This window comes from Clinocottus analis, unplaced genomic scaffold, assembly GCF_023055335.1.
Source record: "Clinocottus analis isolate CAN_PGR_092001 unplaced genomic scaffold, fCliAna1.0.p SCAF_1, whole genome shotgun sequence".
In the NCBI taxonomy this organism is placed as follows: Eukaryota; Metazoa; Chordata; class Actinopteri; order Perciformes; family Cottidae; genus Clinocottus; species Clinocottus analis.
Window position 1 is genome coordinate 9,397,834 of NW_027175820.1, and position 27,167 is coordinate 9,425,000.

Here is a 27,167-nt window from a genome sequence, read left to right on the forward strand (position 1 = left end):
TGTGTGTGTGTGTGTGTGTGTGTGTGTGTGTGTGTGCGCGCGCGCACGCAAAAAAAGGAAGGCAGTTCCAGTAAGCCGTTTTCTACTGATTAGAAAGCCATGCTGATGAGATGAAGTGCTGGTGTGAGTGTAGAGAGCTGGGGAGGAGGAGATATATATATTTTTTGGAGGGCGGGGGGGTGGGCGGGTGGGGGTTGAGGTGTTACTAGCTTGTCTCTGAGGCCTGCCTGTCATGTACGGCATCAGTCATGCTCTTTCACAGCAGTTTTATTTCATCCACCATTCCCTTTAGTGCTTTCAAGGCACAATTCACTGATACTGCCTTGTGGGAAGTGCTGTGGTTTGGGGGGCGGGGTGCTGGGCATGTGTGCGCGCAATGGTACACATTGCCATAATTTTGTCAAGCGGCTGAGATCGGATCAAAACCAGGAGGATTATGCCGCATGAGAGGATAACTCTTTAAAATGCCTAGCTTTGTGCCCTCGTCTCAACTAAACATCCTTTTTTTCTTTTCTCAAGAAAAATAAGGCATTTTCCTTTCTTTTACGCCCCAGGACTCCTTGTTTTATTTTTCCCATCCAACAAAGACATGATCGCAAATCAACATATTTATTTTTTGCATGATGCAGAATACTAAGAATACTAAGACTAAACTAAGACCGTCCTTCTTTCCTCATCCCTCCTTCTTAACTTGAAAGCGCTCAAATGGTAGACGGCGAGCGCAGTGTTTGCCGTGGCAGAGTAGACCTTTCAACTGAGACGATTGACTCAGGTTTGGTGTCGGTCTGTAATGCGCCGCTCTCTTCTCTCCTGATGGAGTCCTGCCTTTTCCCTTCGTGCAGTATCTGATCTCTCAATGTATGATGTTAATGCTGATATTAGTCAATGGCTTTGTTTGGAACTTACATCTTCTTTCGTGCATGCTTTCTGATTTCATGCCACCTCTTTAAACCAGTGCAACTTTTTTTACAATTCACAGCAGTGTGTCACCTCGTCACACAAATCAATGTTGAAATCAGCAGGAACACATACCTACCTCCCTGACTCCTTCCCATCGTTTGCTCGACATGTGCGATGCGACGCGGACTCCCCACTGCGCCGCTCTCACGAGTGCAGTCTTATCTTCCCCACTTCCTGGGCGATGGCGCAATCTGATAACTACAACAGTCGTCGCTCCGTCTGATTGATTAACTGGTGACCTTTGACCCCCTGCGGGACATTTTAATTGGCTGATGTATAATGAGCAGGCTTCCCTAAAGAAGTGCCGTTTTAAGGCCAGGGAGATTGGCTGTCGCTGGAAGGTGGCGATCTAATTAGCTGATTTAACTGATAACACCTGAGGCTGCTCTGTGAGCGTGTGTTTGTGTGTGTGTGTGTGTGTGTGTGTGTGTGTGTGTGTGTTCGCAGGTGTGTGTCCGTGTCCGTGTGTGTCCGCATATATCTTATCACCATCTCCTGTACGATAGAGATGGATGGAGCCCTCGCAGTATTATGTGAAAATGATTCATGGATTATACAACCCAGCCAAGTAGGTTTATATGCACTGCAACAAGGTGGTTAATGCTCGGCAGCAGTGTGTGTTTTCTCGTGCGCGCCGTGTGCTTCGGAGAGAGATTCGGTGTGTGTGTGTGTGTCGGTGGAATAAATAAGTTTCTGTGAAGCTATAAGTTATGATGAGTAGATCAATACGATGTCTTAATGCAGTAAGCAGGAGACTTTGGAGAGGCTTGCTCCTTATATTATGTACTAATTTCCAATAACATCAAATACAAGATTACATTCCCGTGTGGATGTGTGTGGGTGGGTGGAATGTGCATGCACGACCTGACGACCCACCTCTGATGTATATATGTGTGTGTGTGTGTGCGCGTGTATGTATATGTGTATATATATGTGTGTGTGCATATGTATGTATGCATGTGTATGTATATATATATATATGTGTGTGTGTGTGTGTGTGTATGTGTGTGTGTGTATATATATATATATGTGTGTGTGTGTATATATATATATATATGTGTATATATATATGTATGTATGTATATGTGTGTATATGTATATATGTGTGTGTATATATATATATATATATGTATATATATGTGTGTGTATGTATATATATATATGTGTATATTATTGATGATATTGATATTTTAAAGTAAAAATTATTATTCAAATATCTAAATATTTGCTCTAGCTCGACTGATTTATCGACTTACCATTCAAGATCTTGACCAATGTTGAAAATATGCAATGCATATTTGTGTGCTATGTGTTTCTAATTCTGCATCAAGACGGGTAGATTTGAAGTAAAATCCGTTGTTACATGTTTATGTCACTGGTATTCTTTTCTTTAGTTTCTATTTGATCCAGTTGTTTCCTACTTTCAGACATCGTTATACATCCGGAGTAACTTGTTGTCTTCTACTCACTTGTATCACCGGCCATTCTTCATTTTAAGTTGTTTTTTTTTGTTGCGCATTTGCTATTTCTCCACTCGAGTCTCTGTGTGTTTCACGCTGCAGTGCAGCCTGAGGAAAATGTATTCTCATCGCTTCATTCTTTCTTCTCTTTCCCTGTTTCCATTGTACACATTTCCCGTTGTCTTCCTCGTCTGTTCTCTTACGTCCCCCTCCTCTTTCTCACGCATTAAAAGACTGCGAGGAGAGCGTACCAACAGAGGAGCCACGTAAGTTGGACGGATAACTCAGTGTGTGGCCGCGTGTGCACATGTCTGCGTGTGGTGGTCTGTGCTGTGGGTTTGCGTGCTAACATTCTTTTTTCCACGGGAGCTCCCAGCATACCTCTTCACTTTTTAATTAGATACAAGATCCCTGAAAGAAGACCAAGCCCATGTGGAACAGTAGAAATACCTTTCCTGTGGATTCACCCCTCTCCTCGCTTCTCCTCGCCTCGCCTCTCACCATACACACCATAATTACAGCACCAGACAATTACCCAGCATACTCCTGGGATGCACATTTTGTTCTCTTAATCTGGTGTCTTAAATAATTAAAACCAACCATGAACTCCGTGGCTCACGAGAGTTGTGTATGTGCATATCTGTGTGTCTTATTGTTTTTTTTGTTTGTAGTTCGTAATCCAAACCTTTCCTATCTACCAATAGCACACAAACCCACCCACATGGCTCCATGTGACCCAGAACAGATTTACCTTCACCTATAACCTGATTACTTTATGTGCAACCTTGTGTTTACGGAGGAGCCATGGCTCACCCATACCGTACTCTGTCAGTGGTGTGATCACAGCACTTTCCCATAATCCCTTTCTCCATGCTTCTCTCGCAGCAAGGTGTTCTGTCATGGCAGACTATGTCATTAATCATTTGGGAAAATATGTAAACACACAAACAAAAAGGGGGGGGGGGGGAAGAAACGGCCATCATGTTTGTGGTTTAATTTACACATTTGATTATCTTTAAAATGAGTACATTATTTTTCATATATATCAATTTTATAATATATTCTATTTTAAAAAAAGCAACCAGACAATTTCTACATTCCGGGCCCTGTCGCCCTCTTCCTTCAGTTGTGCCTGAACTCTTGAAAAAGATATGTAAATCTCATAATCTCGCCGTAACCAAATCTGTGTGCATCATCCATATAAGCCAGCACTACAGTTAGTGCATGCATTCGTGTAAATATTATATCCATGTGTTGGTAATAATTCAGTGTTTCTGTCTTAATCAGCCAAAAAAGAAGATGAGGATCTGGAGGATAAAAAATCCATAAAGAAGAGAATTAAAGAGCTCAAGGTGCTTGATCCTAAAATCGCACAGAATCTTTGTAAGTATTTGTTTCCTTTTTATTCCACTGCTCCCCCCAAATGCGTCCATGAGACCTGATGTTACCGTGCACTGGGCAAGGCATTTCTTTCCACTATACACTCTTGTTTTGATCCACTGAATTCATATCTGTTATTATAGGTTCCGTTCATGTTATAAAGTGACCTCCAGTGGAAGATTTTGCCAGGGAATGAGTTTCACCGTAGCTTGTTGCTATAACATTTAAAACAAGACAACACCTGGCCATTGCTACCTGTGACTAATGGCTCCTACAATAGAGCTAATTATCAATGTTAAGCACCCATCGAGGAGCAAAGCTCCCCCTCTCTCTTACACATTCTCTGACCATTTTAAAAGCAGCCGGCATTAATGGGGATCCAGCTGATCTCTTAAGCACTCCCAGATTGTAGCACCTCATTGGCTTATATCAAGGGGAGCTGTGACCTTTGTTTCATGTATTAAAAGAAAATGAGACTAATCAGCCAAGTAACAGTGATAAATCACACTGAGGAAATTATAGAGCAGGAACAAGGAGAAGGGAAAAAAAGGTGAGTAGGCGCTTTATGTGTTGGAGCATAGAAGGTAAAGAGTCTAAAAGCTTTGATTGGAGGCTGTGAGAGTACTGAATGTGGGGTTTTAATGTGGGTGCACATGTATTCCATGTAACGAGTTGAAATAAAAATTTTAGTGCTGAAGGTACACGGCTCATTTATTTCACATTTAGACATATGTTAACGGGAGACTAGTTAGTCAGTCCGACCTCCATTGAATGAATGCAATGGGTTGTTTTTAGCTTGCTACCCAAACTTTGCATAAAGAAACATAATTAATTGTTTGCACGAGTGACCTTTTAATGGTCTGTTTAGTCTAATTAACTCACTTTTCAAATGATGGGCAAATCATTTTTGTTTGGGTGGAGGCCTCTTTCGTCATTTTACTTTGAAGAGTTATTGCTGGTTTTGCTCTGTATCGTGTCAATATTAAGTCTTCACACCAGACTCTCTCAAATACAAAACTCTAAAGCTGGAAGCTTGGATGTTACATGATATTCTTATCAATGCAGTATTTACCTTTAGATATCCCCATTAACCTTCAAAGTTCTGCTTTAGATGGTACCACTGCCTAGACTAATGACTTCTCCTGACAAGGCATTTGCCATTCAGTCCCCAGTGGAACCATGTGCTTGATGATCTACCGCTTTTTATAAAACAGTTTTATGTCTGGCTGACTTATGTACTAATGCACATTTAACGTTGGTTCTCTTTTGGTTCCTACTTCATGTCCTTAACGTGTCCTTGAGCTGTACTTTTTTTTATCCCACAACATTTTGTTTTGTTTATTTTGTTTTTTATTTGTTTAACTATGATGTTCTTGTTGTTCTTTATTGCTAGTGAGGATGCCATTGCAATAATACCTGTAATTGCTGCTGAATATTTTTATAAACCACAACATTTGCTGCTTTTTTTGTTTTCTTTTCAGCCATCTTCCTGGGATCCTTCCGTATGCCTTATCAGGAAATCCGTCGCATGATCGTGGAGGTGGATGAGGAGCAACTCACTGAACCTATGGTCCAGGTCGGGCAAGTTTTGCATAAAGTTGGAAAATGTAAAAAAGAAAAGAAAAACTATATGTAAAGTCGTATAAAAGTCACTGACATTGCTTGCCTACTTTCAAATGTAAGGCTGTTCCAGATGTTTTGAGCCCTAAAAGCAGACAACCTCACAACCCACTGTCTCCAGCTTCGACCCAACTATTCAGCGGGCCGTAGGCTAATAAAAGAAGTGTAAGGACAGAAGTCAACGGTGTAGGACGGGCTAAGCAAGCGATGAAACTTAAGAATTATTTCCGAGTGATGCGGATAGCCGGTGCAGGGAGGCTAGGAAGAGGAACGCTGCTCGTGCTTTTCATTGACCTACCGGGTAGTCCAGCAAATAAGGAATTACTGTAGTCTGAAGGCCTGAAATAAGTATGCTATAAGTATGTGGTACATTCTTCAAGACAAATTTAGATCAGCCTACATATGTCATCAACAATGTTAATTTTCACAACATATGTTGAGGAGATTGATTAATGCATGCTGGGGTTTAAGATGCAATCGGCCAGGTAAGGGTAAGCGGAGTAGAAACAATTCCTAGTTTCCTGATGTAGACTTGAAAGAATTAATTTGATCAATAGTTGTTCATTACAACATGTGAATAATTAATAGTCATTAAGGCAAAATCCATTAAATGTGAGTGATAAAAGTGGCAATATTTGTTTTGACTTCAGGCATCGGAAACAGATTTTCCACCCAATTTGAATGCATCAGACCAACATGTTTATCTCATGGTGGCGGTATTTATTGAGATGGCGTTTAAATTCAGAGGAAAAGCCGTTGCAATCAACATGGCTTAAATAATTTAACATTTATTCCTTTTGGCTGTCCATAAAAGCAATCCCTTTCAATTGTCGCTGTACGTATACATCGCCCTCGAGTCTTCGGTTGGATAATAAAATAAATGTTATTACCGCTGCAAAACTTTATTTTCACTGAAACTCATCAACGGTGCTGACAGTCACCAAAACACACAGCCAATAGAACAGCAGTGGGTTAGATTTCTAAACAAGCCTCGAACAAAGAGTAGTAGTCCTGAGGCTCTTTCTAAATTATGTTCAAAGAAAAACACCACATTGCTCTGAACGCATGGACTGTGGGAAACCACATTGCTGTTGGGAGCCAGATATAACTGCTGTCCCGCAGGCCATCAGCTTCATTTTCGTTCACTTTGAATCCTTACATTTCGGCTCTTGGTAAAGAAATTGAAACCCGCAATGCCGTACCAGCTACAATCAGTACCATGAAGTGTGTTGGACATTGTGACATCACCATCACAAGCTTGTATATTTAAAGGAAGGCATGCTAGTTTTTGGTGCTCTGCTTTCCTCTAATTTGCTTCTCACTCCTCTTCCTTCCTCTCTCTTCTCTGTAGAACCTTGTGAAGCACCTACCAGAGCAGGAGCAGCTGAACGCCTTGGCCAAGTATGAAAATGACTACTCAAGTTTGTCAGAGCCGGAGCAATTTGGGATTGTGGTAAGTACACACAACAGCTGTTCATAGCACGACCAATGTGTAAATGTATGTCACAAAAAATATACATCTTCATGTTCGGGGATCTGTGATATTATATCTTCTGTCAATTAATTTTAAATTCAGTGTACCATGACTTAAGTGTCTTAATAGATCATAATTATGCGTAAACCGTTTTATAAAAGTGGTTTATTACTGTATTAATATCAGAGAAATGTAAATTGTCTCGTATTTGCATCATCCCTCTCCCTTTCTTTCTCTCAAACAAACAAGCGGAGCGCTTTCATATGAATATCCTAATATCCTGGGCTTTTTAAAATTCTATCTTTTTAAGCCTTAAGAGGAGAGACAGGACACCTGTAGACTTCACCACTAATTTATGCACATTAAAAAGCAGCACCGCTGTCTAATTATGTCTGCATCGTTTTCTTAAAGACTGTTCAAAGGAAGTTTATCCAGAATCATGCAAGGTGTCTAGCTCTTTGTATATCTTGTGTTGCTGCCTGGCAATGAAGTTACTGACAAAACAGAGGGAAAACTTGTAACTTGTAAACATCCATGAAAAGGGGATCTTATTTATCACTGAAAATACAGGGACTGAGCAGGTGATTGGGAGGGCGGGAGGGAGAGAGGGAGGGTGAAAGAGCATGCTCAGCTGTAGTTTATGGTTCATCAGGGAGACGTAGAACAAAGAAGAGCCGGTTTTATATAACAGTGTTTCTCTTCTGTGCCTGCGTGGGCCCAAGCAGGCCTGTGTGCTTTCACCTATCAGAAAAGCTCAGGTTCAAAGGGAATTTTTAATTTACCATTGTGCAAACACATGCATTTTGTTTATTTATTTTGGTCCATATTCGCCACTCGTGCTTGATATAAACTACCTTAGGTGCAGTAGTGCTTAGTAGGAATAGATCTGATTGCATTGTTGACATTTCTACAATTCTCGCACTGGGAACTTGTGTATCGTTTTGTGCAGCTGCTTTTGCACACAAGTAAAATGTTGTTTTTTTTGTCAACATTTCTGTTGGAAGTCAGGAAGCAAAAAAAAAGCTCTCCACCTCATCAATGTTTTGCTTTACAGTAGCTGTTATTGCTGCATGTTAGTTGAATACTTACAAACTTAATTTCACTGCCTAAAATCTAAGGAAGCACGGCATGCACATCCTGCTGGTTCAGCTGTAGCCACAGACCATGGGAATGGCACAACTTTGAATTAAAATCTTTCATCGAGGATTTAAATAGTTTTGACATGGCACAGAGACATGTTTTTCAACTTGCCCCAAATAACATAGCATAATAATTATTTTTTTTGGTGCATAGTTTTACTTTTAACACTCCTGGTAGCTTCTTCTCCCCCTCACCATCCTACCTGCAATACACAAGACATTATATATATTCTGTAAGTTGTCAATTTTGTTACGCTAGGGCCTGTTCGCCTGTTGCCATTAGACTGCCGAAGGCAGTATTATCAACACATTCACTCTGTAGACCCTCTCTTGCTTTTGTCCTGCTTCCTCTGATTATTTTCTCTCTTCCACACTGACAATATCACATAATTTATCCCATCTTTGGGCTTTATTTTGGCAGCATTTTTGGTTCCTAAAAACCTTGCTGCTTCTTAATTTTGACATATTCTTCTCGTGGTGCACTTCCTTCCTTTCCTCTTTTACACACACAGACACTCTCACGCACGCATGCTCTCTCGCTCACAGACTGAAATAGTCATTTGATAACATTACAGTAGCTATAATTAAACCCTTGATGGAGGACATCAAACCGCATAGCCAGCTGTTGTGTGAAACAGACAATTGGAACCTGCACCCCTCCCCCCCGCACACATACACAATCACTGTTGTGACCAGGCCCCAGGCCCAATGCAATATTTTCCAATTTTCTCTAATTGTGTGAGAGTGGTAATCCAAGGCAGCCTATTGTATATTCCACCCCCTCCGCTGCCTGCCCTATATGGACACTAACTCCACAATTAACTTACCAGACCTGGGTCCCAAATCAAATCAGTGCCAGCTTCTATTACCACTGCCTAGCAACACTTTCCAGGATGCCGGTTGCATAAATGTCTTTTAAATTAGATCGGCTGTACGTGAGACTGTGCTAAAAGTGTGATTGTAGTTATTTTAAGTTAGACTATGTTCTGTGACTTTGTTCTCTCTTTTTGACATCATTTTCCTTTTTCCCCTTGCTTTGGTCTTCTCGTGCTATAGTGTCTTTTCCTAAAACTCTCTTTTCCACATCCCCCCCCATCTCGGTTCTTCCTCTCCCAGATGAGCAGCGTGAAGCGTCTGCGTCCTCGCCTCAACCACATCCTCTTCCGGCTGCAGTTTGAGGAGCAGGTCAACAACCTGCGTCCAGATATCCTGGCTGTAAACGCAGCCTGCGATGAGGTCCGGAAGAGCCATTCCTTCGGCCGCTTGCTGGAGCTGGTGCTGCTGCTGGGAAATTACATGAACGCAGGCTCTCGAAATGCCCAGTCTTATGGCTTCGACCTCAGTTCCCTCTGCAAGGTGAGGGGTTTTAAACGTTGACCATACCGCCAACTGTCCGCATGCAGTAAGGAGCCCGTAATCCCTCCAGTTGGTTCAAGAGGAGAGATGCATGTTCAAGAACTTTAAGAACTTTTTTTTAAAGATTTTACCCAGCTGTGTTGCACTATTGTAGCAGCAATATAAAGGTAATATGACATTGTGAAGGAAGCATTTATTATTATTCTATTATCTCATTGTATTTTGTGTTGGCATTCCTCTGCATATCTATTCTTGTATTCTTCTCGAAGCCTCTATGTACATATATACCTGTTTGTTGTTTTTCTCTCTTTCTTTCATGTCACTGTGGCTTCCATTAGATATTATGTTTGAAACTCTTTTAAATGAACACCGTCGGCCCAACAAGATATTTCTTATCCCTCTGCTTGCATCTATCAAAGCAGCCGAAACACAGGGTACTATATTCTCGTTCTTTTGCTCTGAATAGATAATCGAGGCAACGGCCTTTGAAAGTCGTTTGCAGTGGACAGGGCTACTCGTGTTTTGTGAGTCAGCAACATAACAAATGGGCTCTACCTTTTTGGATTTGAAAGACAGAAAAACCGTAAGCTTACCTTTTTATAGCAGTGCTGTGAACAGAGAGTAATCCTAAAGTATAGAGGCTCCTCCAGTGGTTACAATACAGCTGTTGGCACACTCACTGCAGTTTCCACAGTAACAACCACCGTAGCCATTCATCACTGCTGCCTCTCTGCCCCGTTAGACTTGGGTAGCGTGTGCTCATACAAACACCAGTGCATGTGCGTACACAAACGTGGATTTCATATGTCATACATTCATGATGGATTAGTTTTCATTAGCGTGATTGTTTGTCAATTAATATAGGCCTGTGAAGGAATACGTTTTGTGTTAATGGCATTTGTAACGCCGGGGTTCCGGCGCGTCAATTTGCTTATCTTCATGCTGGCATGTTGCGAGACCGAGGTTTGTGTGTGGATGTCGGCGGCAGCAGATATAGAGGAAGACATCACCTTTGTGCCTGCCCCCAAGATTTGACAACTTAATTCTATGGCACACTCCACGGCACAGGGAAATTGCACCCGGCCCTACTGGGGGAAAAAAGCTAAATGTTTACATTGTCAACAATGATTACCATCCATCTAAATTCAAAGAAATACCTTTTGTGAGCGAGCACTTGAGGCTTTTGGAAAAAAAAAAAATAATAAATTGGCAAAACAGGAATGAAAAGAGAGATGAGAACGTTTGATTAGATGAGATAATATAAACATGATTAAACCCAGCTGGGCTGAGTATGGTGCTGTCTCCCAATAGATCACCTAGAGAGATACACAGCAACGCACTCTACGGGAGAGATGTTTGGCAGGGATACTGAGAGACATCTCGAATGAGACTGTAAAAGAGTGATGATGGAAATTTATCAGGGAGTGAAACAAGTTGTTAGTGAGCAAAAAGGTGTGTGTGTGTGTGTATATATATATATATATATATATATATATATATTTATATATATATATATATATATATATATATATATTAGAGCTGTGAAAAATAACGCGTTAATGCGTTATGATTAAATTACAGGATTAATTAGTTGTTTTTTTTTAACGCATTTAACGCATGCAAAGAATGAGCTTCCAATATATCTATTCAACTATTTCCGCTCCAATGCAGTCAGATATAGATGTCAGATGTTCACTCTGCGGGAAGACGTTGTCGTTTCACCAGCACAACCAGCTTTAAGTACCATCCCAACGCGCAGCATGTTGGTTGGCGAGGGGCGTTCAAGAGGAATGCGTCAAACCAGCCTCACTGAACAACAAAGACCCCTCACTAAGTCTGCCTGTGATAAGCTGAGTAGCACAGTTGCGGAATGGATTGCAAAAAGCTGTCGACCAATTAATATTGTTGAGGATGAGGGGTTCACCAAAGTTTTGCGAGTGGCAACGGGGGACCCGAGCATCAAAGCACCGAAAAGACACAAAATCATGACAAAAATCCACGCGCTGTATGAAGCTGGAAAGAACAAAACGGGAAATGACTTGGCTGCTACTGATCATGTGACGCTGACAGGAGATCACTGGACTTCTGTGAGTAATGAGAATTACCTGGTGACCAGACGTCCTCTTTTTCCCGGACATGTCCTCTTTTCCAGACCTAAAAAACGGTCCGGCAGGGATTCCAAAACGTTAGGCACTTTACCTCGTTGGATATTGTGTTTCTCTGAGTCTTTCACAAACTAGTTATTACGCCCTTACAAGTTTTGAAACAGTATCTTACGTTCATCCTCTTGCGCGAGCTCTGACTGTAGCGAGAACTCTCATTGGTCGACCGATCTCAGGGTTGCCAGATGCACGATAATTATCCTCCATATATGCCCATTTTGAGCCTTTGGTATGATACTACTCCATTTCCAATCCGGCAACACTGAGCACCTTGTCACCTCCACTCAGGACGAATATCCTGTTACGCTCTGAAGAAACTAGTCCGTCATAAAACATCGTTGCATGAATAATCAACTGGAATTTCAGCAACAAAATGTTTTTTTTGGCAGCTTAGCACGACTCGTTCTTTTTTTCGAGCTAAAGATTGTGTAGATGCTCGACTGTGGAGCGGGATGAAACGATAACGGGTTCCACCTTACGGCCTGTAGTTGCATTGTTTACAACAGCAGCCCAATGTATAAATGACAATGTATACATCCGTCTTTTATCATAAATATTTATGTTTTTACTAGGGCTGTGAAATGAGTAAAATTTTTAATAAGATTAATCACAGGTTTCTGTGGATTAATCATGATTAATCACACACAGCGCCCGTGCCCGGACATCGCTGCTTCCCGAGGCCGTGGATTATGTGCTTGTGACTTCTCTCCCCGCCGGTAAGGGACACGGTCCTCTGCTCCCAGCACTGTTGACCGGGGCGCGATGATCGGCCCACGTAAAGGGCGTCAGGAATCTCCAGCGATGTTGGCAATAAATGTGAGGGCCGGCGTGCATAACGCGCACTTTGCTCACAGCGTCTCGTTTTTTTTGTGGAGCGGCTCCGTTGGTCAGTCCCTTAGCCCCGTATGCTCGTGGTGGAGCCGTGTGGTGAAGCGGACTGTATGAATGTGTCAGTCTGTAACATTTTTTTTGCTGCGATCACAGCTGGTTTAATGGCCAACTCCACAGACCGCCACTGATGTGTGTGTATATATATATCTCATAGATCCAATGAATGTTTTGGTATCAGATTGCACCTCTTAGTTTTGTATGCATTTGATGGATTACCTAGCTTCGACGCAGCCAATCAGATCCTCCATGAAGCAGTAACGTCAGTGTTTTATTGTGGGCAGAGCGGTCGATTGCGCTGAGCCAGACAGAAGCCTGCTACACGGCGCAACTTTGAACCGTAATCCACATTAGCGGTTGAGTTAATGTCTCCTAAATTGTATGTATTTGACTGCTCGGCTGCAGCACAATAAACTGCATTAAAAGTGTCACCTGGGTCCAAGTCGAGGCTGGTGCCTTCAACACCAACATCAAAGGGCTGTCTGCAGCAAGTTTGTTGACTTTGTCTCTCGTTCCCACTGGGGCTTTGGCAGTTTGCCAGCTGTCGTCAATCAAGCACAGACACGACACACCCCTCCTCCTATACTTGTATAGTTCGGGTGAGCCTGGGACATTTTAAGTGACAAGGAAAGTCCAAGGTACTACGTAGTGCCAAATATGCAATCAGCCTGTCCCCAATCAGAGTTTTTTTTATTGCCCGGTCTTTAGAATCTATTGGCAAATGACGTAAGACTAAAGGAACTGAAATAAAATGCATCTTTTTACTATCCCAAGTCTTTCAGTCTAACTTTGTGTGTGTTTTACTCCAGCTAAAGGACACTAAGTCGGCGGACCAGAAGACCACGTTGCTCCATTTCCTGGCGCAAGTATGTGAGGAGGAATTTCCAGTCGTGATCAAATTTATTGAAGACCTGGAGCATGTGGACCGATCTAGCAGAGGTATTGTTGATAATTATGCACACGCACACGCTTGAGTAGTTCTGGTGTATTTCTTAGGTCTTGTAAAAACAACAACACAGACTTGCTGCACCAAGGTACTGCACAGCTTTTATTGTCTCTCTTTAAGCACGCAAGGATCACTGCTCTGATTACCTCGCAAACAACCACGTTGATTCCTGTTAATTCCTACACTTTAACTACCTCCTGCATCTTCTGGGGTGAAATCCCAGTGTGATTATTGCTGTTATTTCAGTTAATGCTGGCTTCAACTCCAGTTTCATCCATTCCCTGTCAAATCAGCATCCCTGGCAGTATTTACCCGCAGGGCTCTGCCAACTGGTCGTACAAAGGTTAAATTACTAAGAAAGCAGTTGGACAGTTGCAAACAAAAGACATACAAACAAGACACTTTTTTCCCTCAGAGTTGTTTAGGTACGTGAGCGCATGCTTTTAAAAATGAATGTTTTAGATATTTAGAAAGCACTTCTTTGGCTTCTCGTTTGACGGCGGCCATGAAGCAGTATCGCCTGACACTGGTGATGATATGAACAATCGTAGTGTTTCCCAAGGATAGGAAAAAATAATGAGCTGTGTGGGCTATCCAGTTATATCTAGTGATAGCATTGACCTTATCACATGTTAACATTGCGTCTCGTCAAATCAGTAAACTATAATCCTCAAGATCTGTCCAGTAAAGCAAAGTAAGTTCACCTGAGCTCCTGCGACGTGATCTGAGATGAGACAGGGCCCCAAGACCACTGCACAGTGGTAATATCCAGCATGACAATGAGCTGCAGTCAGAGAAAACATTTTATTCTAGTACTGCATTTAGTTTTTCGTATTTGCCTGTTTTGACTGTATTTGAGCGCTTATCAGAGATGTGGTTTACAGAACTTAAAGCATGAACAGAATGGCCTACAGTCAACGTTGTCACCGAAACAGAAATAGAGCATTCTTCTTCTCTCTTCCCTTGTCTTACTCTGAGCTTTACTCTCACCTTTGCTACTTTAGTCACTCCCTGTGGATTATTCTGGGATTAGACGCTTGTTGATTCGGTAAACATCCGTTGTACTCCACCAGTTTAGTGTTTGATCTATGCTGCACTCGGTTCATCTGCACTGCTGTTTGAAACTCTCATTAATCTTTTGTTGTAGCGTCTTTTACAAGAGTTATGGCTTAATTTTTCAAGCGAATACTTCAGGCCGTGTCGACTGCTCCGATGAAGAGCAATAGCCTGTTTGAATGTTGGTTACGATCCCGTGTTTCTATGACACAAATGAATCTTTATGAATTGAAGCGTCGGCTCTCGCAGAAACACACACACACACACACACACACACACACACACACACACACACACACACACACACACACACACACAGACACAGCTTTGAGTTTTGGCCACTGTATCCAGAGTATGTAAAGGTCACAAGGAAGCAGGGACAGACTCGGTGGTCTGAGGACACTCGGCCATGCTCTTTGTTCATATTGACAAAGGCAACTCTCGAAGTGTGTGTGTGTGCGCGCAAAACAAGTGGCCCTGCTGTCGGTGTAACTAGTGTGTGACTATACGCCCGGCCATACAGTCACAGCATGCGTCTTGTTGCTCGAAAGGCGTTTTTACCCGCTGTTCCACTCGTCAGCCGGAGAGAAGGACGCAAAGGCCGAGGAGGAGAAAAACAGAGTATGGGTGAATGTGTGACTTTATTGTTTAGAGTCTTCCTCATAAGGACCCCTCTAGGTTTTGTCGGGGCTTTCGTAATCTGCGGATAACGATGCTCCTGTGGAGTGTTTCTTTATTTTTCTCCCCTTGACTGTGCTGCGTGGTCAGGAGCCCTTGGCCGAGATTCAGAAGTACACAGGCAAGATCAATGAAACACACAGTCCTTGGATCTGTCTTCAAGCATTGCCAACCTCTATATGCATCCGTAAAGATGTGGTGCTCGTTCTCCGTCACTGTCTTCCCCGCTGCGTGTCGGCACCAGGATGAGATGCGCGCGCTAAGTGCCTCTTCTCCCCCGTATCTCGTATTCAGACCCACAAATTGCATTTCACTTTTTGCAAGCCATGCCTTTTGAGTGGCTTCTTTTTCGTCGGGCCTGACAGCCGTTCGGGAGGCCTCAAGACACACTAAAAGGCTGTGTTACATTCACAGACACTAACCAAAGAACTTACTTGAGCATGAAACAAGGTTGGATAGAGGAAGCAGTAATGATTTGCGCTTTTAGTTTGCAAAAGCCGCCGTCTTTTGACTGTATGTGTAATGCAGCCTCCGTTTCCCCCATTGCCACTCACGTCCCATAGAAGCAAAACTGCAGCTTATTTCAGGGTTTCTTTGTGTCTGCCTGCTTCTTTCTGCCCCTCTCTTCTTTTCAGCACTACAGTCATTATTTCCCCTGACATGGAGAAGCCACCCTTGTTTGCTGCTCCTCTCTCTCTCATGTTCTATGTATCTGTTTGTGTCTGTCAATACCGCTCTGTGTCAATCTGTCTGTGTTCCTTGTCTATGTGTCTGTCTGTTTGTTTTTTTAGTAAATTTTCCTCGCTGTGCCGTTTTTTTCTTTTTGTGAGACGGGAGCGGGCACACGGCAGTCAGGTTTGCGCAATTAGGGCGGTTTATTTGTGCGACGCTCGGTGCCGAGCTTGATGTTGAAATCCGACAAACACGGAGACATATTAATGTGCTCAATCAGGCTCCTTCAGCTCGTAGATCGACAGCCGAATTACTACTTACGTGGAAACGCTAAATAGACCCTTCTGCATGAATTTTGTGTCACAAAGTCGGGAAAGCTATTTAGGTTCGGCTTCTGTTCGAAGCTGGTGGCCCCCCAAGGAGTCATTAAAGAGGATTCAACAATCGTGAGGTGTTGCTTTAATACGCGGTTCAAGCTTTGCTTCGCCACATGTGGCCTGAGTGATGAGCCTCGGGTTGAAAGCCCATTGCAACTCGATGACCTTCACGCTCTTTTCGTATATACAGCAGTCGGCGCGCGGCATGTTGAGAGTGTGCTCCGGGATTTCTTGCCTTTCGAATCCCCGCTTCCAAGCCTGTGGCAACATCAGTCTCGTAACACTTGTCAGGCTTTGGCCTCAGGAGGCAGATCTGCATTTCTTTCCAGTCTCTTAATTTCCATACATCAAAGGATGATGCATAGTGGAGCTCCGTGTGGAGCGGGGCTGCTTGTGAGTGAGTATGCACCGTTGTGTGCTCCACTCGGTCTCCTTTATAGCACAGCAGGTTGGCAGGGTAATAAAATGATGTCAATGGGAGGGATTTGACCTCTACAAATATTCCAATTATTATTCTTCGAAAACATCCTATATCTGTCTGCAACCTCTCTGGACTGTAGAGCCATTCATGCCCCACTGCTAATAAAATCGCTCATGCTTTAACACACACAGAGAGAAGGCGAGAGCAGGGTGGCCAGACGGAACAAAGAAGACTCGGAATCACACTTTTATGTTTTTTGTCTCCGGCTCTGCTTTTTTGTTGTACCACAGAGTAATTATTTCACAATTCCTAAGTTGTCTCTGACATATTTCACACAGAGCATCACCATCATCTGTTTTCAAAGACGTTTCTGTGTGTCAAACTAAACCTTCCAGTAGCTGTTACACCCACACTCCTGATCAGTCCCAGGCAGATTTTCACCTGAACCATGCTGTTGCCCGTGTAACAGGTAGAGCTGTACCAGTGTTGGGGACCACTGTTACTGTCTCCAGATGGCAGGAGGACCAAGGATCTGGTCCCGGCACCCCCAGCACAACTCCATAATTAATGTGCAATAACACATCACCACTTCCCTTAATCCCTAACTCAACAGTTGTAGGAATATATCGGCCCCACTCTAGAGAATTGTCTCTATCAATTAATAAACACTGTCACTAAAGGGAAACAAAGCCAGTAAAAGATGTATTCTATTTGCCTAATGAAATACTATAATACAATTTTTATATATATATATATATATATATATATATATATATATATATATTTTACTGTGATTATTATCATTGGAGCTTTTTTCAGTGAACCACATGCAATACAAAAGGAGGATAAAAATGAAATAGAAGGACTAACTCTTACCGGTGAGATACAAATAATCTATTAGCCCCTTTCGCACTATCACGTAACAAAATTGAATACGTGCCTCGCACTTGCAAACCCACAGTAAAAGGAAAATGACTAAAAAAAAGAGGAACAAAAAACAATGCAGAGAACACTAATCAGTACTAAATGATTGTAACAAACCTGTTCACTCATAAAACAGCTTGAAGACATTTTGCTCCAACACAATCCCATCTCTCCTCTCTGAACAGGAGCTTTTTTTTCAGCAGCTGATTGGCTGTGGGCTTAGGCCATGCATGATGCACCAATGTAAAGATGTATTTGTAATGTCCTCCATTGTCTTTTCTTGGTCACGTTCCTCTCCACCTGAAGGAGCCTCATTAACAAAAAGCTTGCGACTTGGATTGGAACGGCAACAAGAGGAGATCCCTCTCTGTTTTGCTTCTCGTCTCGCCTTCCCTTGCTCTTTTATCAGTCAGCGCAACACTGGGCTTTAATCATTTCTATTAGCAGACTGGCTGTCTGGCCTCCTTCCACGTCTGCACGCTGCCCACACCTCATTCAGCAGATTGTGGTTACTTGGTTATGCAGGAAGGCTTTCACAAAAAAGAAAGACAATTACTGAAACAAAATTGAATTGTCCGTTTCGGATTGTTTACTGAAATGTCTCTTTTGGACATTTTTTGCCGTCATACTAATCATCATAGTGGCCATTGGTCAGATGCATTGAAAATAATTGATTATGTAGTCAAAGGTTCATTGTTTTTTGTAAAGGGAATTATATAGCAGTGTTTATTTGACTGTTTGGGGGAATTGTGATGGTTTTTACTCTGCTGTTAGTTCGTAGCCTGCTTTTTGAAAATGTGTATTTATAAATAGGAGTGCAAATAAGATTGTATGGACCCAGTAAGAAGTAAGGCAACCTCTAACTCTCTGTAGCAGGTAGCTAGACATAAGCTCCTGACTGACGTCTCTTCCCAATCGCCTTAATTTTTCCAAGGAAAAAAAAAAAAGGAATAACAATAACTAATAATTTGTCTGCTAAAACCTTGATGCCTAGTTGAACAGATTTCTGTTCCCCGTCCAGATTGGCTGGTGATTTCTTAAAAAATACATGGAACCAGTCTGTGAATACAGCCCTGATTAAGACACCAGTAGTCACTCACATTTTACTCTGTGGGGAGAGTTTTTAAAGGACTGGTGGGCTGTGACATTTCCAGTGCCTTCAGCTGACTTTCTACTCGTACTGCTGGGGCTGAGGGACTGAGAAATGGAAGAAGGAACATGAAATTCAAAAACAGGACATTGAGGACAAAGTAAAGTGTGCAATGAGAGTCTCTCTCTCTCTCTCTCTCTCTCTCTCTCTCTCTCTCTCTCTCTCTCTCTCTCTCTCTCTCTCTCTCTCTCTCTCTCTCTCTCTCTCTCTCTCTCTCTCTCTCTCTCTCTCTCTCTCTCTCTCTCTCTCTCTCTCTCTCTACGTAAAAAGTGCCGCCTGCCTTTTTTTTTTTTCTTTCTGTCAGCCAGCTGAATGAGTGCATGTACATTCAAGTGCTCACCCTCACCTGCTGTTGCAAGACAGCACTCAGACTCTCTTCCTTCTTTTTCAAAGACTGCAGACCAATTTATTAAAATATCTGTGTGTTTGTGAGTCCAAGACAGGTTGTTCCCATCGGTAAATGGGTTTCATGCTATGAATTCAGTCGGAAGCTTAGCCACATTGAAGTTCTCTTTCTCTTTTTTTTCCCCCTCCTTTTCGTAAAGCATGTATTAGGATCAAGGGACATTTGAAACTACTTAAAAATAAGCAGCTTATGCCTTTTTGTCAAGCAGGGTCTAATCAGGGTAATTTAAGCCACATGCTATATTCAGTGACTAGCTTAAAGTGTCAGCCATGACCAACTTAACAGAAAGTTAGGCTCGGTGTTCCCCTGCTCTGCCACCTGCATAATCCACACACCTGTTGACAAGACTAAAGACAAAGGATGAAGGCCGCTCTATCTGTTACTCTGTTTGTGTTACTGAAAAATAACAGGCATTTACATTCACTACAATTTGTGTCTCAGTAAGGGCATTGTATTCTGGGTTGAATTTAATTGTTTGTGACATACACATGAGCGTATAAGAGGCAAACAGAATAATAAAAAGCAGTACATTGAACGTGCCTTCACTTGATGTTTATTTTTTCCTCAGTCATTGTTTATTCCCATGGTGTTCCTGGCACAGTGTGAACTCACAATAACCATGCTTTGCTACTGAGCCGGCGCCTCTCTTTCATTTTTTTTCTTCTTGTTCTTTTCTTTGTTTTTGTGTATGTTGTTTTTTCTCTGTTTCCTTTCAGAGCCTCAAAATAATAATGCATTTGATTGTACCTGTAAGTGAGTTGTCTTCCCTCTGCTTATTTCTTCACATATTCCTTTGTGTGTGTGTGTGTGTGTGTGTGTGTGTGTGTGTGTGTGTGTGTGTGTGGGTGTGTTGTTGTTGTTGATTTATGTGGGCGTGCGTCAGTGTCTGCAGAGAATCTGGAAAAGAGCCTCAGGCAGATGGAGAAGCAGCTGCTGCAGCTGGAGAAAGACCTGGAGACTTTCTCCTCCCCTGATGACCCAAACGACATGTTCTTCACTAAGATGGCGATATCCTTTGCACACTTTTTTTGAAAAAGTGATTCTACCCCTCTGTGTCTCTCTCTCCCTACCCTCACCCCCAACCCCCTAACCCCCACGGCCCACCACCACCATACACAATGAAAATGTCCATCACTTTGTTTATATACAGACATCTACAACTCGTTGTGATCCGCAATGTGCGGTAGAGGCATGCTGTTAAAATGACAGACAAACATAGTTCTCCCACCCTCAGTCCTATATATACTTTTTATACTGTCGATTATTTGTGCAAGTCATGAGTGGCGTTCCATTCCCATTTCAATCAGGTTTTAGTACAAGTATCCCCTCTCAGCTCTCTTTTTGAAGAATACTTCACATTGAGGGCAACTTTAAAATGAAGGGGACAGAGGGACGGAGCGTCCTGCGTCTTTCTGTCGCTCTCTTTCTCGCTTTACAACGTTAGTGTTGTTTGCTGCTGGAGACGGAATGAGTTTAATTAGTTTGATTCAATTGTCAGTTCATGATAATTAAACAAAAGAGATATTTCACAAACTCATAAATCTGCAATTTCCCTTTTATCGTCTTAGCTCTCTTCAGTTCCCCTTGTTGACAGCTGTCTATATCTGTCTGGCAGCAGTGTTAATTATTCACTGTACATTGAGGTAGTTCCAGTGGATCAAGTTGACAGGCGTGTCTCAGACCAGGTGTGTAAGTATGTGTGTTCAATAATACACCCTGTACCTAGCCTCCTTCATGTAGTTTTGATCGATAGCCTTGGGGCTGAGGCACCGATGGCTTGTGATGCAGTAGTTAGGAGAGAACTTGAGTGCAATACGGAAAGGTTCACTGAGAACGGATTTGACAGCTCGGTTTTTCACAACCTTGCTTTGCAATTCCAGGTGCCATGCAAAAAAGAAAAAGTCTCACTTTAGCAACCCCATCAAAAGTGAAAATAAGATCTGAAACCTTACCGTAAGCCTCTAAAAAAAATAAAAACATTGAGCGTTAAGGCTCAGATTTTAAGTTATAAAGACCAAAAGTCTCATCAGGTCCTATAATCGATCTAAATGGAGCAGCTTAGGCTGCCCAATGTCATATTTACCTCGAGGCCTATGAGAACCTTACACGCCATACCATGCTTATATATTTCGGAAACCTGTAAATAACTTTTACTTTAATAACTTGGACTGCAGAACCAACACCGTTTTATTGGTAGCCTTGTTAATAGTCACTTCATGTACAACCTGGAAACTCCGTAAAGCAACATAGGGGTGACTATGACTTTAGTGCACCCTTGAATTAAAAAATATAATTTTTTTCCTTCCCAAGCATTATATCTAATTTTAAAGTTTCATTTGAAAATAATGTGTTGCACAGAATGCAAAAAATACACACAAAACTCTCATTATGAACTCAATTACTTGATTAACCTGTACTATAAATGTGTCTGCAAATCAATATTGACAAGCCATGTTTGGGTAATCAAGCTCTTTAAAGAGGAACTTTTTTCTTATTATCCCACATGAGAGATTAACGACCATTAATGAACATTACTCAGTTAAATCTTTAAAGATTTCTGGTTGTGCAGGTCATAAGATTTCTAAAAGTACTAGATCAAAGGCAAAGAGATTAGCTCTTTTATTCTTAAAGTTCCAGTGCTCATCCTGAAGAAGCATCTTTAAAGATGATACCGCTTCACCTGCAGCTGAAGTACGTCATTATTCCACGAACCGTCACCAGCTAAACGCGAGAAGCTTGGAGTGTCACATTGGTGACCTTGAAAGTTCCACTAGCACTTAATGTGCCACTTGAGTATACAGTTATACGTGGTTTTGGTGGTCAAGTGTTTCACACTTCTGAGCATTGCTGATAAAGGTGGCCTGTGAGAACTGGAGAGGAGGAGGAGGAGAAGAAGAAGAAAAACGAGCAAATGAAGAATGAGAGAAGAAAGTATGATGGAATAGATGGAGGGAAAAGAGTAAAGGATCAGTAAGAAGGCAAGATTGAATAGAAATTCTCGAATGAGCTGCAATGGACCACTGATTTCTCTGGAATGGGGAATGACTTTAGGAGAACAGGAACAGGAGGAGGAGAAATATTTTCCAAGCTGTGATACTTATCAACCACGGTTCTCGGCTATTTATTCTTTTCGCCCTCTCCGGCTTTCCATCACTTGCTCATGCTTTCCTCGTGCCTCTTTCTTGCAGCCCCTGGCTTGGAAGGATATTACTGACAAGTCAATCTGGGAGCAGTGCCTATTGAACAGCACTTATCCAGCTGTGAATAGGTAGACCATCCACAGCCAGATTCAACTGAGCCCAGACATCAAATAGGTCCATCAATTGAGCTGTAATGAAGGGGCACAATAGGAGGCAGAGAGGCTGCCCACATAGTTGTGATACCACACACACACACAGACACACACATAGACATGTTTGCTTCTTATCTGCTATAAGACAAGGTTGTTGGGGTCATTAGTAAGACTGTTGGTGAGTTAGTGAAGGACACTTCAAAAAATATATATTGATTTGCACAGAAAATGTACCAATTTTGTCACGCATCAAAGGTCATTACCAAACCGTTACGTGAAAAGCTCAGGAGAGACTTTTAGAAACTAAAACTATAAATATGATTTTTTTTTAAAGAGAAAATTCATTCTTGCTATTTCTACATACAGCAATTACTGTGTGTGTGTGTGTGTGTGTGTGTGTGTGTGTGTGTGTGTGTGTGTGTGTGTGTGTGTGTGTGTGTGTGTGTGCGCGTGTGCGCGTGCACGCTCCAGTTGCCACTCCTTTTTGCTCGGACACGGGAGCCTCTTCAGTATGTGTTGACACAACCATGACCTGTGTGTCCTCACCCACAGATGTACCAACAGAGCAGAGCTGCCCTTCGCTCTCCTAGGTTTAACCAGAAGGACCTGAGACACCCTTCCAACTTAGTCAGTCTACTTTGTGTTTTTTTTAGGCAGACCTACCCCAAAAATGCAAACAGACTTTGCTTGCTGCCACATTTGGCACAGAACCAGTGCCGAGAGCGCAAACACTTTATTTCCTGGCGTGTTTGCATTGAGTGTGAAATAAGTGCTAAAAAAAACAAAATGCGAAAAGCTTTTCAGTAAATGTGTGATCTGATTGGATGGGCTTTGAATTGGCAAAGAGGGTTGAAGTTGGAACAGTTTGAACCTTGAGTGCAGTAACGTCTCCTTTTTTTCCAGTCAATGTGTTTGTTTCTTTTTTTGAATCCCGTTCATAGATTTGCATTTAATATTGTGCATGTCAAATAAACCAACACCACATTGCCGGTAGCAAAACATGAGTCACAGATTCTGTTGACTGAACAGGGGTCAGAGCGGCAAACTCACTGTAGTAGCAACCTAACTGTCGGTCTCAGAGCTCCTGAGGCCGACAACAGTTTACCACTGACGATCTGTTTTACAGCCTCAAATCCTTACGGCGATAAATGTAAATGCATTTACTTGTTTAGTTTTTTTATCCCACGCTTCCTGTATTGCTGTGAAATATGGGAGTGGCATAACTGCTCCAGCATGTAATCAACACATTGATGTAGACTGAAGAATATGTCCAAAAATCCCAGGCGGTCGTGAGGAGAAAAGCTCAGAATTCAAGAAGTTATATTAAAAAGAATTTAATAAAAGACTATTAAAATTTCAGCAAATACAATCCTTGATCAAGATCCTTTTAAGTCTAGGCAGAACGCACAGACTGAAACCAGTTAGCTGCCTACTCCACGGTGTCAGACGAAAAGGCCACAAGTCAAGCTTTGCTCCGTGTTAAATACTCCACATTCGCCGGGCTTTACGGCCGCCATTGGTTAGACTCTGTTAATTTCACACCTGACCTGACTTATTTATTCTCAAGCAGTTGGCTTGACGCTGTGTTCAGGGGCGGGGTTTTCTACAGTCGTGGCCAAAAATAAAAGTTTCAGTCACCAAAAAATGAGTCCAGGCACCGAAGGTCCACTTCTGATGTCTTTATGTTTATGTACGTCTGTGCCCTGACCATCAACCTGCAAGAACTAACTCTTAAAGCTACAGTAACACAATTCTAACACATGCAGACTACTCAAAATCTATTCACCCCTGAATCATTATACAGTAATACAACACATACAGTGACCTTGTTATGCATATAGTTACATATCTTTCATAACAATATCCCTTAATTATATCTTTCATATATTTTAATGTACAGATCAAACATTTGTTTATTATGTGCAAGTGCAATTTTCTATTTACAACTCTACAAGACCTTGACAACACCCTCACAGCTTCAGCAAGGTTGCCAGGGAGCAGTATGACAAGCTGGTGATAATGCACAGCAACATGGAGACGCTGTATCAGAACATGCTTGAGTACTTTGCCGTTGATCCCAAGAAGACTTCTGTGGACGAGCTGTTCACTGATCTCAGCAACTTCCGTGCTATGTTCGCTGTGAGTATACCGCACTAACCTCTTAATGTGAACATTTGATTGACATCAGCTGGCCGAGGGTTCTTTGAGTTGTTTGAGTTGATCCCCCTGGAATTGGCGCACCCTTAATGTGTTTTGTGTTAGAGGAAGTATTTGATGACATAAAAAAAAGGATAATTAATGCATTGTTCATCTCATGTTGCAGATGTTTACCAGTGATGTGTTATTTTGTTGGCTCTTGAGAGAAACATTGAAATATAGATGCATTAAGCAACTGCACCTGTAAACTAAAATATCTTGGAGTGCCAACTCATGCGGACTACAATGGCATTTAACAAATATTTTGATTTAATCTAGTGTCTTTCATCAACGAACGGTCTTAAAAATATATAGGCCTGCATTTCTACATCCGTATTCATGAACAGCACTGGCGTAAGCAAACCTTAAACGGCATTATCAAATCATAATTTACATTTGTACTCTTTTTACCTTTGGGCTGCATCAAGACAGAACCCAAACTTCTCTTTTTTGCGATTCTCGCATCAGCGTTGTATGGTATTAAGCAAGGCAGATCCTGTGCAGTCCACTCCCCCCCCAACATTTATGTCATCACTGAGCTCCATGGCCTTATCAGTCTGGCACTACTGTGAGCTGTGGCGCTGTGGAGACCCACTGTGTTTAATCAGCAGGATTAGTGGCTCAGGCCACTGGGTGCGACAGATAATAGTAGCTAATTAGCCTACTACAGTTCCTGCCCTACCCCCAACTTAACATCTACCTCACACACACAGATGGATTTCATGCCTCTGCCTTTTTTCCTGCACAGTTATTTGGTATACCTCAGATTCTCTCATACATACGCATTGTCTAGATTTCTGCATGTGCCTCTAATGTAGACATATATTGTCTACTGTACACAATGTACAATTCGGAAAGGTCAGCAGTCAACATCGTTAACTGTTTTTGTAAACTGTTAAACCGTCACGCCTGAGAAGAGCAGTATTTTTTTCATTGCTTACCAGATATGAGTTATAAAACTTCATAAGAAGACTAGCTGATAAGCATTACAACAGTATTAGTATACAGTTTGTTAATAGCTTGATCTGATCTGTTTAAGTCAACTGCTAACAAGGTCATGCCACATCAAAAGTGTCAGGCTTTCACATGAGCACCTTTTCCTTAAAGCTTTATTTTTATTTTTATGTTTTAAGTTGACGCCCTCTTCTCTTTTATGATCAAATTCACATCTTTTTTCACCTAAGTCTGGCGCCTGTATGTGGCATCTAACCTGAAATTAAAGTAACCTAGTATCTACACACAGTCTGCACATGCTCGAAGAAACTCGGACAATCATTAAAAATAAAAAAAATTACAGGGTTAGCCTAGCTTTTTTCTGATGGTTACCTTTTGGTCTGATTCCTTTCTTCACCACACGGTTCATCACTGGCTGTGTCCCAATATGATTTAAACCCCGAGCAAATAATACAGACCTCAATATGTTCCATGCATTCGTCTAGTGCCAATTAGATAACATGCACGACTGGCAGGGTGATCCTTTTCCTTTCAGCTCCATGGGTCAGCCTTAAGTTCTGCCGAAGCCTTTGTGTTCTGGGTGGTAAAGACTATTTATTTCCTATGCGTTAGGTCAACAATTTGTTTGGATTGAAACATCACACATAATTTGTGAGAAACCAAGGTGAGGTCAATGAACGTAGGCATCCGGTAAATCTCAGCGCTGTGACCTCTCGGTCAAATCTGCGTCCACCTTTGTCCCGCTGTGCCAAGGCCGGTGCTAATAGGTGCATGCTGTCTCCAGACCACCGTCTGAAAAGAACTGAGCCTTGAACTGTGGGCACGTTGCCTGTATAATGTGTGTGTATGTGTGTCCGCACATGTTTGCTTGTGTGCGTCTGTCATTTTCTGTCGTCGATTTTCTTTTTTTATAAGGAAAGCTGCTTAGCTTTTTTACACACGCACACATGTATATACACACACACACATACACACACACACACGTACAACATGCTCAGTCACCCGTACAAAGGAGACCCAGGGCGAGGCCGCACATCTGACAGGAATCCAATTGAGCGTGTCTAATGGCGGACATCCAGGAGAGGAGGAGGGGGAAGCAGACCTGCAGTGAAGGAGAGTGAAGGGAAATTTTCTCATCTCTCTCTCTCTCTCTCTCTCTCTCTCTCTCTCTCTCTCTCTCTCTCTCTCTCTCTCTCTCTCTGTCCGAGTAAAAATCATATGACTCTTTATTTTATCTTTTGTAGTTTCAGGGTCTTCACTATCTCTCAAAATCAAAGTCATTATGTTTTATTAGTTAGAACATTCTTGCTTTTAATATTACATTTGAATTATTATTGTTATTTTTTTTTAATATACAAATGGTTCCTGCTTGCATGTGCTCCAAAACTTTTTTAAGCCACTGTAGTCCGCTAATGTCCACACAGGCTCTTTGTCACTTCCGTTGTTATCAGATTGCTAATTGGTTCTGTGATTTAACAGCAGGCCCTTTTTGTGCCGTCTGTGATCATATAATTTCTTTTTGTTTCAACAGAGATATTTTGTCATATTCTTGAGCTGTTATCTTTTTCTCCCTGTTATATTGTCTTTGTGCAGTTTAAGAGGGATCCTCAGTTTTAAAAGTGATCCTTTTAAGCAGGCCCACTTGTTGTATTGACC

At 42.0% G+C, this 27,167-nt stretch overlaps 1 protein-coding gene across 4 annotated transcripts in view; it reads left to right on the forward strand.

The window, feature by feature from the left end:
- LOC137787243 (protein diaphanous homolog 3-like) overlaps positions 1-27,167 on the forward strand; it is a 155,362-nt gene that overhangs the window by 60,119 nt on the left and 68,076 nt on the right. For all 4 annotated transcript variants that reach the window (XM_068579607.1, XM_068579599.1, XM_068579581.1 and 1 more), the window contains 7 exons: positions 3,708-3,803; positions 5,282-5,376; positions 6,772-6,873; positions 9,150-9,389; positions 13,249-13,378; positions 19,953-20,077; positions 24,336-24,500. In XM_068579607.1, coding sequence (XP_068435708.1) covers positions 3,708-3,803; positions 5,282-5,376; positions 6,772-6,873; positions 9,150-9,389; positions 13,249-13,378; positions 19,953-20,077; positions 24,336-24,500 — 953 coding nt within the window. The remainder of the gene's footprint in view (positions 1-3,707; positions 3,804-5,281; positions 5,377-6,771; positions 6,874-9,149; positions 9,390-13,248; positions 13,379-19,952; positions 20,078-24,335; positions 24,501-27,167) is intronic.